Source organism: Camponotus floridanus, unplaced genomic scaffold, assembly GCF_003227725.1.
Source record: "Camponotus floridanus strain SB8 unplaced genomic scaffold, Cflo_v7.5 scaffold72, whole genome shotgun sequence".
In the NCBI taxonomy this organism is placed as follows: domain Eukaryota; kingdom Metazoa; phylum Arthropoda; class Insecta; order Hymenoptera; family Formicidae; genus Camponotus; species Camponotus floridanus.
Window position 1 is genome coordinate 550,800 of NW_020229841.1, and position 19,945 is coordinate 570,744.

At 38.0% G+C, this 19,945-nt stretch overlaps 1 protein-coding gene across 1 annotated transcript; it reads right to left on the reverse strand.

Annotated features, from left to right (window-relative positions):
* Positions 1–18,008: 18,008 nt before the first annotated feature.
* Positions 18,009–19,121, reverse strand: LOC105248662 (histone H5). Its single transcript, XM_011253580.1, has 2 exons — positions 18,981–19,121; positions 18,009–18,557 (listed from the first exon to the last, which is right to left on the reverse strand). The coding sequence occupies exons 1-2, from the start codon at positions 19,119–19,121 to the stop codon at positions 18,009–18,011; spliced, it is 690 nt and encodes a 229-aa protein (XP_011251882.1).
* Positions 19,122–19,945: the final 824 nt, after the last annotated feature.

The window sequence follows — 19,945 nt, forward strand, 5'->3', positions numbered from 1 at the left end:
ATAAATAGTCCGAAATTGTCCGTACAAAGCAGCCGATGCTTAAGCGTGATTTCCTTAACGATGTCTAAAAACTATGATGGGATAAGATTCCCGGAGGCAGCAGGAGTAGAATTGTTGCACAGAAGCGCGGATCTATAAAGAAAGCTAATGGAATTTTAATTTCAGGTTTTCAATTATCTGTCAAGAATATTATTATTTGAAGTCAGAAGGTGCAATATATATTTTTGTTTGAAATCTATTATGCAAAAATTTAATTGGAAATAATTTTAACTAATTTAATTTAATTAATAAAAATAATTAATTTTAATTAGTTTAAACTTGAAAGATTTTCCTCTAAGATTTTTCTTCGAAATAAATATAATGTGTGGAATTTAAGGAAACATAATTTTTTTTTTAAATATCTTTGCTCATCTGGACTCTTGCTGTGATTTTTAAAGAGACGCCATTTTTACGACCAACACTTTATTAATTGTCGAAGCTCTAGGCATTTGATTAAATGAAATTTAATAAAACTCACTTCTCACCGTAAAATAAAATAAAAATAGCATCGAAGATATCATAGCGGGTGTATCTTATTAAAAGGCTACCTCGAAGGCGACAGGCTGATGAACTTATTATTCGCAATTGCATTTCGCGTTAATCCCCCTACGCGTCGCGTAATTGCCTATCGGTCAATTCGTTAAAGCTGCCGCGTCGCGTCAGAAAGATCTTTAATCTCTGTCGCCCACAATTTTACTGTCTCCGTGTTCTTGGCAGGACACGCAGCCTTTAATCCGTCCAGAATTTCGCTCGGCAAAGAAAGGAACCGCACGAGTCAGAAATATACGCGCCTTCTTGCGTCGCTCTCTCTTTCGCGAGAAAATGCGAGCACATCGTCCGTATCTCTCCGGTTTATTACAGGATACATCTGTTTCTGCTCGGACGATGGTAGTAGCCATGTAATCATGCGCGTAATTCGAATGCAGGGAGAGGGAAATTGCCGATTAGCCGGGCGCGTTTCTTAATCGCGCCGGGCATTATGCTTCGAGTGCAATCGACAATCGTCGCAGTCAAGTCGTTCTTACTGCTTACTGCCCAGAGGTAAATGAGAAAAACCAGGTCAGCTAATCTATTCGTATGCATAATGAAACACGATAAAAATTGCTCTCGATTCAGCGAAAGCGACCGCTTTTCGTACGATGAATTTTAATTTTTAAACACATAACATAATTTTATTTTTGTGATTTCAATAACAATAATAAAATAATAGATTTATAATAGATAATAGATATAAATATTTATAATAAACTTAATTATTTAAATGTGGAGTTTTATTTTTTGAAATATATTTTTATTATTATTTAAATATAGATTTTTATTTTTAAATATAGATTATTATTTAAATAATAAATTTTTATTTTTCAAATTTTTTTATATAAAATATAAGTTTAAAAAATCACATTATTATTAATTTATTAATATTACTGATTTTTATTTTTAATTTTATTTTTAATTTTATTTTCTTATTATTTATCGTAAATAAAAATTTATTCTAGTATTCAAAAATTTGATAATTAGACTCATAAAAAAATTAATATCGCCGAAATTTTCACCCTATCTAATAAGTATATATATTTAGCGATTATTTTTACGAATGCATCTATTCTACTTGCAATAATACATTGCTCTAGCTTAATCAAGATATCACATGATCCGGAAAGGTGTGTCTAGGGTGTCGCTTCAATCTCGCACAATGTGCGTAATATATCGTAATCATGAATTACGGGCGCACGTGTGTTGTGACTTAAACTTTCGCTTGACGAACGTCGCGGATCTCTAGGAGCGAAGACGTAGATCAGCGCTTCCGACTTCTCTTCGTAGGCGGTGTGGATCGCGCCCTGAAGAAAAACGTATCGCGGCATAACTCGTGCCTCGGTCCCAGGATGAAAACATGGCGTTTCTACCGCTCGCGAGGCTACGCTGAGATAACATACGCGTGTAACGAGTGGCGCCTTAAATAATGCAGTCTGCCAGCTCGGTGAACGACAGTCGTGCGTCTTCTCTCACGGCAGAGGCATCGTTTCGCGGGCACGACAGTCACGCGTGTCGCGTTGATACGTGCGGGGATTACGTTTCATAAACTGCGTTAAATCACTGTAGCTGTGCGTTTCATCGTGGCTTGAAATTCTAAGGTTCGACCCTAAGTATTTCAACGTCACTCTTTCTTAGAGATCAAGAAAACGACATATATATATATATATATATATATATATATATATATATATATATATATATATATATGTATAAACTATTATATTACACCACTATTTTTATAGATTTTTTTTGTAACTGTTATTAATAATTAAGAATTTTTTTACTATCAAGACTCAAATTTTTATCGAATAAATTTTAAATATATATATCGGTTTTTCTCTTGCAAAATAATTTATTCGAATCAAGCACGCTTAAGTATTATTTTATTTTATTATGCTTGTGTGTGGATTTTATTTGTATTTCTTTGTATGTTTTAATAGTTGTTTAAAAGAATGAATGTTCGAAAGAAATGTTATTTTAAAATATCCATTAACAAAATATCTATATTTATAGATATAACTATCTATATATTCTTTATAAAATGTATGAGCAATCGAAAGAGCTTGTTATAGAAATTATTTATATCTTATTTTATTAATATAATTTATTATTATTCTATTAATATTATTATTAAAGTTATATTATTATAATTATTAATATAATTGTTATATTTTTCATTTAATGAATCTATTCTAGACGCGAGTATATATTTTGTATTAAAAGCACTTAATGCTGTGTGAAAGAAAAAGATTTTAATATGTATATAAAACTAATATTTATAAAGAATCTATAGAGAAAATTTATACAAGTTATATAAAGAAAGTTTTATTTTTATGATACTCTTTAATTGTCTACCATTACGTAAATGAACAATATTGTTATAAAAATATTATTTGATTAATAGCTATTTATTATTTAATGCTACTAGAAATTACGAGTTTTATGATTTTTTATAATATCGAGCGCTCGTAAATTTATATTGACGATCGATTTGCATAAATCGAACATGGATCCAATTTGTAAGCAAGAAAAGAGGATTTTCCAACAGGATGCCATGCGCTAGTAACTCATATTCAGCGACACATTGCGAATTGTAAACCTATTATTACCTCCTGTTGCAATATCATACAGGTGTGGAGAATGTTTCGACCGGAAAGAAAAGTCTCTCGCGTATATACGTCACGACAATTTATAAAAACTAATGGCGGTTAAACACTATAACTCATGAACTCATTATATCTAATAGCCGCTGGCACTTTTACGCCGAACGAGTTCGTTATCCCTCCTCGGGTCTACGCGGTTTGCAAATTACACGTGAGCCGGAATTATATTGCCGGGATGCGTACAAAAACGTGCTAAAATTACACGATGCGGACTCAATTCTAATCGATTAATCAATTTCGGTAGACCGAACACAGTTACTAAAAGAAAAAAAATCTCTTTTTCGCGAAAAGATAACAATAATTTATCAAATCGAAACTCGATAAAAGATCCATAATGGAATACATTGAAAATAAAATCACATGTATGATAAATACGCGAGACGCGATTTTGTGACGCAACTTCAAGACTTTTTTTCACGAAGCGATTTTTGATCAATGATAAAATAATGCTTGCATTATTTACGCGAAAAATTGAGATCAAGATATTTTCAAAGCAACGAGTTAAATCGATCACTTGAACTTCTGACTTCGGGTACTTGTTTGACTACAGACTACAGACTGTTGTCACGCGCTCTGTGCTTGGAAACGCGACTTTTAATCCGTTCACGTAGCGTGAAAGAAGAGATTCCTTGGAGCAGAATCGTTCGAGCGTGAACGACGAGGAGGCCATCCCTCTCAGCATGCATTAGAAATGTCCATTCAGTCGTCTAATTTTAAATCTTGCCTCCCACTCTCTATGACGCGTCGCGTGCATAAAGAATCCGTGTTTATGTACATACATCAGGATGCTCATTGCGCGAATTCACATCACATCGCAGGGAATGTGACTGTATTGCGCCAGCAAAACGTACCGTGGATCTCCGCCATAAATTATTTCGCTCCGTCTACGATTCTCCTATCGGAGTTTCATATGATAATCGCGACAGAGGTGTCTCTGACGAATGTATAAATCGAGCTTGCGAACGAAACAAGTCGTAGAGATCGACAAGCCTGCGTAGATTACGTAAGATCTTGGCATCCGGGTGCCCACACAAGGGATGATATATAGTCATTACATTGATAATGCACATTGAAAGCGATTTATCGAATGTAGGATGCAAAAATGATAACGCGATGTCGTCCCATGATTGTCACGGTTTATTAAATATTTAAGGCCTGGCAAGGGAGTATAACGCACTATTATCATCGTATTGTTTTATGGATAAGAGTGAATTATATATTTTGTCGTTTGCGCGCATCAAGCACTTCCTTAAGCAGAGAAGTGCGAATGTATAGATGAAATTACGGCGAACATCTTTCATCTTGTCCGATTGTTACGTCAGCCGTATTATTCGTATCAGCCGTTGAAACATCGTCCGAGTTCATAGGGCAACGGCGTTGCGCGAAGGGAAGGAAGGAGGAAATTCTAATAACATTCGGAGAGGCAAGATAAGAGTTTAATTATTCACGCAAAGCGGAGTTCCGGGCCGCGGAGGATCTATTGGTCCCGGCGCTCGCGCGTGTAACGTGTATGGACGCACTCGGGATTTACGCGGTGTTTGTGCAACGCCAGTGTGTATTACGTAGGTAGGTGTATACCTTATATCTAGCCATCGTGAGCGCGATAAATCTCGCGGAGTCAGGTGGACGATGGTCATCAGCTAGTCGCCGCGTGTAAGAGGCCCGGTGAGCCTGGGTTTAAGCCGTGTTCTCATGATGCCGGACGGTCCAGCGACGACCCACGACCCTGCTGGCCACAACTTACCGCACGGTACACCCGCAATATGCGCTTTCCACCGATCCCTCCACGGCATTCCTGACCTAGCGGGCCGGAAATACGCGATATTCCACGCTGTGGATTTCGACGACGAGAGACGCAGAAAGATGCAGGAAGTGTCGTATCGATCGTGACACTGCCTGTGATAATACGTCGGATGTGATTGCTCGACACCTCTATAATTACGAAGATAGAATTTTCCTTGACGTAAGCAATGCGTTGTGACAACTTGACACGCATGTACCTTTCAAATATACTCATTCATATTCAGAATAATGTCATACCCACGCGAAAAATGAGAGAAAGAGGAGATAAAAGAATTCTTAGGGGCTAAAAAATAGATTCTGTCAAGATCAGCTGATCCGCCAAGCGCTCTGTTCCTTGCAATATTACAGATTTAACCGGGATACAAAACACGCCGGGGGCGAAACGTCAAAATAATTCAGCTGCGTTCAAACCGCGCCAACTCTCTACAAATGTAGGAGAAACAAGGGGGAGAATGATGGGGAGGAATCGCACAGCGTAAGAATCCACGGGACTTGTCCTCGTAGCTAGAACAGTACGAGCAAGGGGGGTCTCGGCTCTCATTAATCTGGGGATCCAGTCTCGTCAAAGGAGACACTACACGATACGCAGGGAGGACAAAGGGCTTCCCTCAGCGCGGTATCGCAGCGCAATCTCGTCACATCGTACGATCGCGAGGCGGTGATCGCGGAACATCGAGGAGCGGGCGGGAACCCGCGGCGCGAGATAGAATCTCGACGAGCGACCACACAATGCCAAACATATTAATTAATGTGCCTCGCCTCGGGAGCAATGACGTGCAACTGTAATACGAGGTACGTTTCGAAAGCCAAGTGTATTGTCTCTACGGTAGGGTACAGTACTCTTTATGCACAATAATGAAACACTTAATGCACTGAAATAATTATTACATGCTTAATTATTTATTTACCTTCATATTTTTATTACTCACTGCGTTAGTGAATATCTCCAGCAAAAGTATGTGTTTATAATATTTATTGAATATATATTCGCCAAAATAAATACAAATCTTTGAAGGGATTTAAACGATTCCCATTTACTCCGTATGTAGTGCATCGCAAAGTTTAAGCTCGTGTTGGAGTATAATTACGTGCATGAATATTATCTGATTGCTTCTTCGGGAAGTAAATCGCAACTTGGTCAAGTGGACCGGAGTGTGAACGCTCGCGCGTATCCTCATTACGGTTTTTACTGTGAAAGTTTCCGCGAACTATTACTTCGTATATATTACATGATCGAGAGAAAAGGAAGAGAGAAAGAGAGCTCACAAGTATGCAGTGCTCGTCTCTCAAATGCTCCTCTCTTGTCGTAAACGCGGACAAAAATATCAATAAACCGGATGCAAGTTTGCTCGCTTGTACGCTCTTGCAACTTCGAAGTCGCCTTCGAAGCAGTTTACGACTATTCGGTCGATTCGTTTGAGGGAATATCAGGGAACTTTATCGGACGATAATTTGTCGCTTAATTAACGGATCGGACACGATTAAGAAGAAGTGAGAAAGAGAGAAAGATAAATCTCCCTCTTGGTATTTATTATATTTAATTCTCACTGTCCGGCGAAGCATAATCCGTCGCTAAATAAGAACAGATGAAACGCTTTACGTTGCAGAGTCGTTTTACGAGCGCACTTAGGCGGCATGCGATCTTGATCCTCCCTTCCCCCTCTTTACGTTTCCTTCTCTTTTTGCATCCCGACTTTGATTCCCTCGCGAGATCGCTTCTCCAGATCTTTTAACAAAGATGACAGCGCTTCTTGCCGCGAAACGAGAATTTCGTTCGCGGATATTAAATTAAAGGATCTTCTTTCACTTGTCTCTCTCGTTTTCTCCCCTATAATGCACTGACATGCATCATTTTCTTATGTATATCCTATCATTAGCAGAAAGAAACAAAGCACGCGCGCGCATTCGATTTATCGGGTTTATCGCAAATAAAAGTTATTTATAATCATTTCTCTCTCTCTTTCTCGCTTTTCGCATCGCTTTCGTGTTTTCATCCCTTCGTTTTTCTCCATATTTCGCGTGATAGCGCGACCACACACACACAACACGAGTATGACAGACGCGTTTTACGGCGCTTTAACGCCCCGATGCCCTCCGTTCTTCGTCGCGGAAATCTAGAAGCACGGATTCACAGTTGTATGCACCGTGACGATGTTTTACGGAGGAGATGACTCCGTGCCTCGGGTCTAGCTCTTCCAGACGATCCACGACGACCGATGGTCGTAGCAAAATATGTTAACAAACGTAGTACTGCTATTCACTTAACTTAGCCTTTGGACTTTAATCCGACGCACTTTTTCAAATTCCAATATTAGATACTTGGAATTAGTCTTGGATAAATCTATCGGATACGCTGAAGAATCTCGCTCACGACGATAATTGCGGGTTGTAATCGGCTATCGGCCTGAATTTGCCATTTATGTCTCGCCGACTCTTCATCCTCGCGCGATATTATTCTCCGGATCACACCAACAATACAATGCGATTTGTTACAAAATTTCAATGATACTTCATTAAACAAAGCCGCCCCGCACCGCTATAATTAATTCGCTTGATTATATTTGCGTAGATCGATGGTCCTTCCTTTAAATATAGCCTCTCTGCCAAATAGAGAAACTAATTATCGTGACCTGATAATACTGCCGATAATAGGCATCGTCGTTTGTGCGTTATTGTTCTCCGGATCTATTATGGCGGCGTGATAAAAATGCATCGTCGAGAATGAGAGAGCCTCGCCTTTCGCTCATTCAAATCGGCGGTGCGTGTTTCCATCCCGCATGTGCGTACGAAGGAGACGCATGTGGGTGTCGCATGATTTAAGCGTCTCGACCGATTTTCTCGATCCCAGATTATCGCCCCCGCCATTGTGCCAATATTTATCGACCAATTCGGTCAATTCCGCTTAAGAGATGCGAATTTACCGAGTATGTTTATCGAATCCGACGATCTATAACCTCGATTCGAGATGAAAATCCGCGGAATCTCGTCAATCAAGATATCTAGCGGAGAAATCAGAGGAGAGAAAAATCCAAGTATTTCAATAGGGGGGAATATTTAAAAAAAAAGATACACATACTTTTATTAACCATCACACATTCTGTGCGATATATATATTTATCGTATATTATATTTATATTTTTATCATCAGCCAAAGAGAATGTTTGAATTTTTATAATTTTTATAAATTCTTTAGGGAGCTCACTGAATATCTTAGACGCGTCAACTGATAATACAGAGACTCTCTCGAGTTTGGAGCATTTAGGATGATTAATACATATCCCGCGGAACTCCATCGCTGCGCGAGAGATTCTGGGTCAGAAGTTCACGAAGTGCCCAGACCCGGGTAATTCTATTCGCCGCGGAATCTCGGCGAGAGCGCGGCGGATATTTTTGTCGGAGGGGTATATCCTGTAGCGCGTGTTCTACGGGGAGAATGAAGGAGAAAGAAGGCTCGTTTAACCGTGATATCCCGATGCGGGAGGAAATATATGCCTCGCGGCTTCATCCGACGCGCGCGATGAAACGTTCCGGAATAAATAGAACGTATACGAACACCAACAACCGCCGCCGATAACTAACTACGTGGCTAAGCGTGCGTGAAATTATAAGTTATTGCAAACGCGCTCGTACCTCGCGGAACGCATCGTTTATGTCGCTATTAATTATTAGATCCATCCAAGATAATGGCTCGCGGATTATTCGTCGATTAACGGCTGGGTATGACTTGTCGCTCATCCTTCAAACTCCAGCCGTTTATCATCTTATCGTCCACAATCAGATGCTATTGTTTTCCTCGATCGATATAGGAGAGAGTCTCTACAAGAGTCTTTGCAAAAAAAAAAAGATGATTGCGAGATCCGAAAAACAAATCGAGTTTCGAGTCTGATCATCGTTTTAATTCGATCGAATTTGAGATTGGATTCTCGCTTCGCGATCTTCGCGATGAAGTATGGATATAATGTCGCTATCGCGCGATTTCCGTGTACGATTCGGATCCTCCTCGCGACTCGACTCGATTCGTGGGCGAGGTCGATGAGGAAAGGCAAACATTGAATTGCGTCGCATTACGAACAATGCACGAGCCCACACGATCTGAAATCCTCTGTCTTCCGTCCTGGGAATTCCACCGCGTCAACCCACCATATCTTCGTGGCACGCATTCCCGACACTATCCGCGATCCTTCTACAAGCCTCCATAAATATCATTCGGGCGCGCGTGCTATTGTTGTTGTGCCCTAAACCGGTGATTTAATGCGATTAAGGTATTTCATCAACTCTCGATGACATTCAACCTCGACTAGAGCGAGTAAATTGTGAAAAAAATTGTGAGAATAGCAAGAGAATATTTCAAATTATTAGATACTTTCAATGCATAAAATATTTTTTTATTATTTTATTTTTATTTATTATTTTTTATTTTATTTTTTTATTTTATTTTATTTTTATTATTTTTTAGCAATATGAAAAACAAGAAATAAGGACCTTTCTTTTAATATGTGACTTAATTAAATATAAAATAAATATGTATAATATGTATAAATATGTGAAAGAAAGACAAAAGTTGCATTTTAAAAATTGCATGCAAAATAATTTTTCTTAAATTCAATCTCGCAAAGATTTGACAGTTTCGCTAATTTATGCTTTAGTTTGACGTCGAGATCGTCTTTTATATTCGAGAAGATCGTACATCATGTCGCGTGTCGATCATGTGAAGTAAATCGTTCGGCGTCTCGTGATCAGCTGATCTATCCGACGTGTAAGAATCATTCGGACAATTTGCATGCCGCGTTTCGTGCGATGAAAGGACGAGATCTTCGGATCAGGACTTACACACCTGGCATTCCGGTTTCCGTTCGCACGAGAGAGTGGTTAGATCGAAGATGTCGCGCAGGGATTCGCGTGGGCGGCGAGTCCTTGAAGCGAGTCTTCCTCTCTTGCGCTGCCATTAAGATACGGTTAATTTACGGCGGTCGTAATACGAATGTAGAACATTGTTGAGATTATCGGCGACTTAATTGTCATTCCCTCGGATGCGGGACATCTCATTACGTCGCGCGTCGCAATAAATCAGGACAATTGGGAGCCTTTCTCCCAGTCTCTTTCTTTGCTGCTTCCTCTGTAATTGCTCGAACGAGATACCGAGATGATGATGTTTCGACTTTTCTAATCTTTGCTTCTCGCGGTGATATCGAGTGAATTTGCTGGGATATTTATGTAAACTTGAAACAGGCAACATTTTTCGAAAGCGCGATCGCATGAGAATCGATGATTACTCAAAGCCTCCTCTTGCATCACCTTTGGCGTTCAGAATCTTTTGCTCTTTCACCTTCCTTTCAGTTGGCGAAAGATTCACGGCGAATTTCATATGCGATAAAATATCCCAGTCGACCATCGAGTCTAATTAATCACCGTTAATTACGAGCGCGGGGGCAGACTCGCGGCGAAAGAGGAGAATTAATGAGTAATTGATTTCGATCACGCCACACGCCTCTCGAGAAAAAAGATGCAATCACCAAAAAGCTGGATATAAATTTTTTTCGAGAACGAAGAGCGCTGAATCTTACGCGGATATAAACTATAAAAACTATGACAAATCAAATGTGTCTAGAAAGTAGAGAAATCTTTCTACATGTCTATAAATCGGCAAACTTAATAAGTACAATTAAAATTTTAGCTATTATATTTTGATTTTTAGATTTTATTATTATTTTTAGATATTATATTATTTTTTGAATACAATTTTTATGTGTTGTATAGATTTTATTAAATTTATATTGTGTGGATGCAAGTTATTTAAAAAATCTCTTTACAAAAAATGACGCATGTGTCATGCACAAAATTTCCGTGTATGAATAATTATTTGTGAAAGTTATGAACTCTTCGCATTTAAGATTAAGTCGTTCGTTCAGCTTCGTGGCAGCTTGACTCTACTTTGACAAGCGTGTAATTACCGAACTCTAATTTCTGGATCAAATCGAGCTCTGCCAACATTTCGCGCGATATTGATGATGCCAGGGATCATACGTATCCGGTATGCCTACTGTATGCGTCGGTTCCTTCTGTCAGATAGACTAATCTGCGGTTACTCATAATTCGCGCGCTATTACCTGCTCAATTAACGATGGCTTACCTGATGACGTCAGTATTTCAAATTTGAAAATGAAAAGATCTAAAGAGTTTACATGTGTGTAAATGCGCGTTGCGTTGCGTGTCGAGGCTTTACCACAAGCTCGAAAGTATAAATTCGTCGTTTTCTGCTTCTTTTCTCGTCCCACCATTCGAGCCAGCCTTTCGTTTGGATTACAAGGCAAAATCACGAGAACGAGGTACAACGGCCTCGCAAAATTGCTCCTAATTTCATCTCGGAATCGCGTGACGAGAATTCGCCGATTAATTCCTCGCAATCACTCACGCAAAGCCCGATTATGAATGGACTTTTGTGAAAAACGAGAGCATTTCAAGCAAGTTCTTTACAATGAATTTTAAATCATACACAAGCACCAATTATTTTTCGGTAATTGTGAAATTATCATTTAAAGAGGCTTTTTTTTAAATTTAGTACGTTTTAATTTTGACATAAATCTATTTTAGAGATATAATTAATAGTTTTTATAAAAAATAATGCACTTTAAATAATTATTTTAAGTAATTTATTTTAAAGATACATAAAAAACTTTGTATTTTTAAAATTAAATTTTTCAATTCTTGCAACTGAATCTTCTTTCGCATAAATATATAACAATAGTATGCAAACTGTTAGCTTTTAATATCTGCAATTTTTATGCTTGAATAATCTCGATCGTAATCACACACACACACACACACACACACACACACACACACACACACACACACACACACACGCACACATACATGGAGTCTGCAACGAAACGACGGACAGGTCTTTAATTAATTAACGCCGGGCTTCATCGCCGGGATGCTAAGCTTAAACGAGGATGCGTTGATCGACGGTCGATTTCGCCGATCGATAAGACAACGTCGCGAACGTCGCGGAAAGCGCTGAGTTGTGATTACATTGTTTGGAGCTGAATAGAGCCGTCCGTGCATGAGTACGCGCAACCAACCATTGTAAGCACTCGGGGAACCTGCTGGTTCCGCAGTCACTTCCCTGGCCTCTCTTTCTCTCTCTCTCTCTTTCTCTCTTTTTTGTTTTTTCTTTCTCCTTCTCTGGATCTCTATGTTGGTTTATACTTAATATAAATACAAGAGCGCGCACGACGGTTACCGGTTCTACGTCTACCGGAAAGTGTTCTTCTCTTAGTTGGACGCAGCTGCGTTTCGATCGAAAAATTGTGTCATTGAGTTATGAGAACGACGCGCGAATTATATACAAACCGGAACTCCCACTCGCGGTGATTATTTAAGAGAGGCGGCGGTGCGATGGTGGCTCGCCTTTAAAAAAAAAAAGAAGAATATTCGACCGAGAGCCACCTCTTTCTTCCTCTTTCTCTTGCGCCTGTCATAATTACAAAGTATCTTAAAATCAATTAAACAGCGGTGTGCGAACATCTCTCGGTAAAAAAATTACCGGTTGTCACCAACACATCATGTTAACTTCCTCACCGCGTACGATGCACGTCCACCTCGTTATAATCAAGAAAGTGCGATCAAGAGCCCGATCAGGAAACGGCGTAACGATCGATCGAACGTCTGTCGATTCAAGTGACGTTCTTGACAACTCCCTAAAATTATATAGCGCGTGTGCAAGAGCCCCAAAAGATCTTTGTTTCGCATCGCGATGCTTCTTGCATATTTGCACGTAAGGAATTAAATAGCATGTATTATTGCAACGAAAGTACAATATTTTTTATGAAAATAGAAAGTATTCCTAGAGAGATTAAACAATCTTTTTATCAAAATTTATTTGAGATTAAATTATAGATTTATTTATTCTCACTAGCCAATAATATAAATTGAATAATAATAATTGAATAGTAATAATTACATTGAATAATAATATAAAGTGAATAATAATAATTAAGTATGTTATTTGAATTCTATCAACATATTTCGTATTTTAAATACCTATGAAATTGAAGCTAATTCCATTTGAAAGGAGATTATTTTATTTTTCGCTTGTTTAAGTTAAAGTACCTCTATTTATATACATGAAACTGCTAACATAGTATTTGAAGGATATAAAAACGTTACGGTTTCCCATAATACATGCAGATTATCACAACAGGATTAATCAAAGACACTAATACGAGCGATCGACGGACGAAGAGGATAATTAAAATTCACGATGCGATTCCGATGAAAAACCGACCAGTCAGTGCTATCGACGTTGACATCAACCGTGTGGGACCTTGCTAATTAGCGATGCAAATGTGGGTTGCAACGTTGTAAACAGACGATAGAACCGCGATGCAGCCTGTGTTTAAGAAGTCACAAAAGAGCTATATTCGCAAAGCGTGTCTATTGAAGGCACAGTGCAGGTGTAACGTCAAGACTCTTGCCGTACTTTTGACTTGTCACGCTTTTATAATGCTGATATTCAACCTCGAAATTTATCAAAACAAAATTAATTAAACTCCGAATAAACATTTATTGGTCATTCAAAGATTTTTGTTGTACAACAAAATAAATCTATTTCTTTTTTAATTTTATCTTTTTTACCGTTTAATGTTCAGTAAATTGTGTATAATTGCCTTTTCTATCGTAAACGTGATGTAATTTTTACAATTCAATAATTGATAAAAACGAAAAGTTGTGCTACGATCGTTATCTTTAATGTCACAACTGCTATAATTGATTTCAAGAGATTACAATCTAAGGGGAAAAAGGAATACTTTAGATTACGCAAATGTAGCTTGGTGGAGAAGTAATACTACTGCTTTCTAGCCCGCAGCAACGACACCGTTGTGTTCAGGTCCGCGTTTCCAGCCCGTTTCAAGTCATTCGGTCATTGGAAACGTTGGCGACACCTTTCTAAAAATTGTCACTTTAAAAACACAATTTTTCCATCACAGGTATAATATGATGTATAACGATCAAATTTCACAATAAATAATTATAGACGTAAAAGTAATAATCCTACTTTCATTTAACGATGACTAGTCAATCGACGATCGTCAAATTGAAATAAGTCGTCGCGTTTATCGCGCTCAGATTTTCCGATCAAAAAGCCAGACAGGTGTGTTCATTGTATCTACTGCTTCCGGCTGGATTCGCTGACTTGGTAAAAAACGCCAGTATAAATTACGTCCAACTCACGTCGCGCCCGATATTTTCCTCCTTGCGACTGAGGACCATTATCGGTAAACACGCTATTAGCGCTGCCGTTGATCGGGCTTAAGAGAGACCAGGGCTAAGAGAGCCGTGTACCAATCTAGACCCATAAAACTGGCCGAGTGTCCGGTAATAACGTGCGAACGCGCTATCCATCAGTCGGCACAAAACAGTTAAGCGGCTATAGAGAACGGCCGCGATAATGAACGCCGGTCGAGCGAAGCGAAATGTCGGCGAAAAGAAGTCCAGGTAGAACATGCGCTAAATCTTCCGTCAGGGAGGAACGGCAGTAGCAGCGTAATTCGCAATTACATCGTTAATCAATCCCATTGTCGCTGCTATCACTATTACAATAATAGACTTATTATCTTTGATGCTTCTTTGGTATTTGATTATTTGCTGATAAGATCTGTTATTTCTGATGAATTCGATATAGACACTAAACGCGCGAAATTAATTCCTATACGAGATCGGAAATTAAAATTGAAAGTAATTCTTCATGCAAAGATAAATGGAAAATATAAACATTTTTTCGTATAAAGCTTTTTTTTTAAAAATTGATAATATATTTACGCTTTTTTAAATTTGTATACAATATTTAATTAAGTATAAAAATTATTAAATTAAATATATATAAATAAAATGTATATATATATATATATATATATATATATATAAAATAAAATGTTTATATAAATTAAATATAAAAAATTAAACATTTAAATTAATTAAAAACTAAAATATTAAATTAAATATAAACAAATAAAAGCAATCTTAATATCTTGATGTATATAATTTTCCTTTAATAATTTAAATTGCTGATAAAACGAATTTAATATATAAATTTATTAATTATTTTTAAAAAAAGAATTTTATGAAACTTTCAGATATGTGAGACTTTAAATGAAACATGATATCGAGGTCGAAATTGATTGTGTGGACGTCCATCACATAAAGGAAGTACCGTCACGCATAATGTAAGACAGTCGATTAGGAGAATGCTAGTAGATGATGCAGCATACTTGGCCGCTAGTTAAGTACACGAACCGTATTGCGTATCAGTCGTTAATAACGCTTCGATGTAGAATCGGATGTTGTAGAATTGCCACCTGCTGTTTCCGTATCGTCGGCGTAGCCTAATTCGAGTACCCGGTAGTTTACGATTGGTTATCAACCGCGCGGATGGCACGAATTAAAATTTCTCTCACGTGATCTAGGTATAATTAGCCGCGAAGGTGGCCGGCCGATTAAACTTCTGGAATGTAGACCGAGTTACACGAATTAGAGCACGATGATCTTGTCCTTTTCTTCGGCCTTTCCTTCATTTTGCTTTATCTCGGCATTTTTATACGCACTAAAAAATTCAAGTTATAATAATAAAACATAAGAATAAAGTTTCATAATATTCCTATATATAAATTGCAATAATGAAATAAATATGATTTTTTCAGAAACATTTTATAAAAAGCTAAATTCTCTTTTCCAATATTTACCAGCCAAGTGTCATGTAGCAGGAACTGACATTTTTTATTTCCAATTTACTTCAATATTTATCTTTTCAATAACATTTATAAAATTGACATGCGGCAAAGTCTGCTTTTTCGGTAACATTCATAAAAATATTATTGAAAAGACGTTAAAATAAATTTTAAATAAAAAATGTCAGTTTCTTAAGGCGAGAATAACGACAAAAATATAAAGTGAGGAGAAGTATCCGTTACGCAAAAAGACCAAATGCTATTTCCGTTTTCCGTAATAAAATCGCTTGAATTTTATCTTCTTTTTTGCTAATCATACTTGCAGAACGTTGCGTGCGTACACTTCTTGCTTCGCCGATATAACTTACGTTGTAAGTTAAGTCGGAGGTACATATCCGCGGGAGCGAGCCTCCGGTCAACCGCCTAATCTGGCCCCGGAGGGTCGACACTCTCTGCCGCCTCTCGGTGGTAACATAAATCTACCTTAATGATACCACGTGTATAAAGTCGGAGTGACGCTATCTCGGCCAGTGAGAACCCACTGACACCTCAGTATCCGCACAGTTTCACGTACGCGATGAGAGGAGATAGTATCGCAATATCGCGCGAGATTTTCTACCCAGGCCTCTTCCTGTCCGCCTCTCGCGTCATTCAGGTAGATCCGTGCAAGTGATGAGCGAACGTGAAACGCCATTCGGGACAATGGTTATGTCTGCCAACGACCGCGAGCAACTTTCGTTTTTTTTCAACACAACGAAAACACAGGGAAAAATACTAGGGACAACCGTTATGCGTTACTTTAGGCGTACCGCTGTTTTAATTTGTCGCTTTCATAATTTATTAATAAATTTCTTTCTCATACGTTTCTATAATTATACATTATTACACGTGTACAAAAAAATTTTTATGAACGATTATATAAGAGTCGCTGTTTGACACAAAAATATTTTTCCTTCGAAAATAAATTTATATTTTACCAGAGATACCCATCATGAGATATAAAGTCTCTAAGGAAAGTTAATTTTTAACGTGAACTTAAAAAATTACATTTTAAAATAGGTTACAATATTCAATTATAGAGTAGAAAATATTCTTCAGTGTTATTGCCTTGGAATCTTACGGAAGCTTGCGGTCGTCAGGGACGGGAACAAATCGATACAAGTCAAGATAGCATCTCTAGATTTAACGATACGCTTTTTTAACGTCGAAATTAAAATCCAGATGGACCACCAGGAAGAGAGAGAGAGAGAGAGAAAGAGAGTTTCGTTCTTGAAAGAACAGCGAACGGTTCTTCGGCTATAAAGAGGGTCTTAGGATAAAAAGAGTCACCGTTAGAACAGCATTAATATCGCTTGATAGATCCCCGGTAGTAGCATTGCGTCGACCTCCGGGAGAGAGTCCTGTCGAAGAATAAGAGAGCAGTTAGGATTGCGATGATTAGGTTGTTGCAAGATGTTTAAACGGGAATCAGCAAAATCCTCTTCTCTCTTTCGCTTTCTCGGCAAACACTACTAATCACTTCTCGATCTTGACGCCTCCAAGAATTGCCGCAGTTGGTTTTATTCAAGTTAGCCACGAGAGCCACGTTCGCGTCTGAAAATCGTGCCAAGAATACGCCGAGGATTCGAACGAAATTATGTTTCTCGAACACGACAGGAAGAATATTAGTTTTGCATCATCCTTTTATGTCATTCAGAAATAATTGGCTAAATAATTAAAAACAAAGATAAGAATAATCAGAAGAAAATATTCATAAGATATCAGATTCATAAGAAAATAATCAGGTCGATTAAAGTAGGAATTATTGACGAGATGTAATAGTATATAATTGGCAGTGTAAGAACATACAAAATTTGCAAAAAGTCAAAGACTACAAAACAAGGCTTGCGCTGTCGACGTACATTTCGGACCGCCACTGTAATTTATCGTCAATATATGAGACAAAATGTGTAAATTCGTAAAAAAAAGGAGTTATCCCCGCGTCACTGATCGGTAACCACCGCGTCGAACGATCAATCCTTTGCAGTCTCGATCGAAAGATTGTAAGAGTTTGCTTTCGATTCCGAAATTTAATTTCTCATAATGTTTAACAACATGTAATACTTGGTTCATACTTAATAACTTTTTTTCAATTTTGTATAAATTTTCCCCCTCGATATCCTATCATTTATGATACTTTACAAAGACGATATATACGCGCGACTGCAAAGGATCAACATTCGGAGCATCTTTTCGCAGATCACGGCTGATCGCGATTTCGGTCGTCGATCATCTCCTTGTCGCTGCTGCTCGATTGGCTGCGAGTCTGACTTCGATCCCGGCTACGGCTCTGCTGTCTGGACGGCGTTTTATTGTCGGTGTTGTTCTTATACAAGTAAGACATATTCTTCCCAAGGCTCTCTATCGGAGTCTTCCTCAAAGTATCCTCCGTACGTTTCCTGGACGACGAGCACTTGTTGCATCTGGTCGCGAGAGATCTCGATCTAGGTGGAGGACTACCCCTTCCCCTGCTCCTTCTTCTGCTTCTCCTCCTTCCTCTCCTCCTCCTCCTTCCCCTCCTCCTTCTTCTCCTTCCGTCTCTTGCGGCACGAACTCTTCGCCTTCGTCTCCGCGATACTCTGCGGCCACGTCTTCTTCCTCTTCTTCGTCCCCTTCGTCTCCTACCTTGTTCCAAGGGTTCCAAGGTGTGCGCTTTGTACATCATGTCAGGAACCATATTCAGACTGTAATAACCGCGGTCCTTCTTCAGGATACCATAGTCCAAGCCACGTTTCAAGGCAGTGTATATCTGCGAAAAAGCATTTTTTATGCAACTTTATTGCGTTTATCAACTTGCAATTTTTAATATAATTTTTTTATTTTTTAACAATGTAATTTTTAATATAATTTTTTAATTTTTTAATAGTGCATTACAGATATTTTGAAGATTTTATAAATTACTGGATTTTTATATATCATAGAAATAGAAAATTTTTTTACAATTGTATTTTTTCAAATTTAATAGATTATAAAAATGATTGATTGTTGATTAATATTAATGAATAATATGTCAATTAATCGGGTAATTTCATAATAAACAAGAAATTAATATTAAGAGATAGAAGAAATTTTATAAAAAATAAGATATGTAATATATATAATTTTTACATAAAAAAGGAGAAAATAGAATTTATCTAAAATATATTAGATAAATTATATAAGATTTAGATACCTTCTTTTGCATATTGGAATCCGACCCGTTAGTGTATTGCGACTTGATGTAATTCATGATTTCCTTGGACGTGGAGCCGCGGATTTCTCGCAGATTCCGAATAGCGGAGGCCACAAGGGCCGACATCTTCGGCTTCGTCATATTTTAGCCCCTCTTGCCGTCTCTCCCCTTGAAAAATATTCCAGAATGGTAATGTTGATGTGTCGTTTCATGGAGCGCAGTCCTCGAGCGCCGAAATCTTAACAAGCCAAGTAAGAGCACGAACGGATCAAGAGAAAATCATCGCCGATATCAATTTCATCAATTCAATCTGCGATTATCTGGATGAAGTCGAGAAATTTCTCGCGGTGGCTCCTCTTCGCGACTTCCCGAAATGTGCGACGACACTAAAATAACTTGGATTCGGCGATTACGTAAACTTGGAAGTGGCACATTCAAGACGGCACGCTTAAACAATCACTAAGAAGATTTAATTAACCGATAGAAATCGGTCGTAACGATATGCCAAATATGATTTTGTAGAGAGAGGATGGAATGTGTTGCTCGTCAATGGCGTGTCCGGAGATAACTGAACTGTTGTTATTCGATGCGCTGTTTTGTCGGATTCGCGTTGCTAAGAAGAAGTCGCGAGAAGTAGACTCGGATCGCTCGAAAAATGAAGATCTTTAAAAAATACCGGGCGATAATAAATTATTCGACGATCAAAAATTATTCGAATCACAATCAACGTTACAGAAATAACTCGTAGCGTAAAATCGACGCTTGAAAGGAATTGAATTAACGTGGGAAAATCAGATTGAGACACGTATTTCATTTTTATCCTTTCCCGTCTTGAATTTCCATTTGATTGAGATATTGAAAATTTACTGTTAATATATTAATTCTCACATATTATGTTTAATTCAGTTATGTTAAATAAGAAATATATTAAGTCAACGCATTGAAAAGATTTAAATAGAATCGAT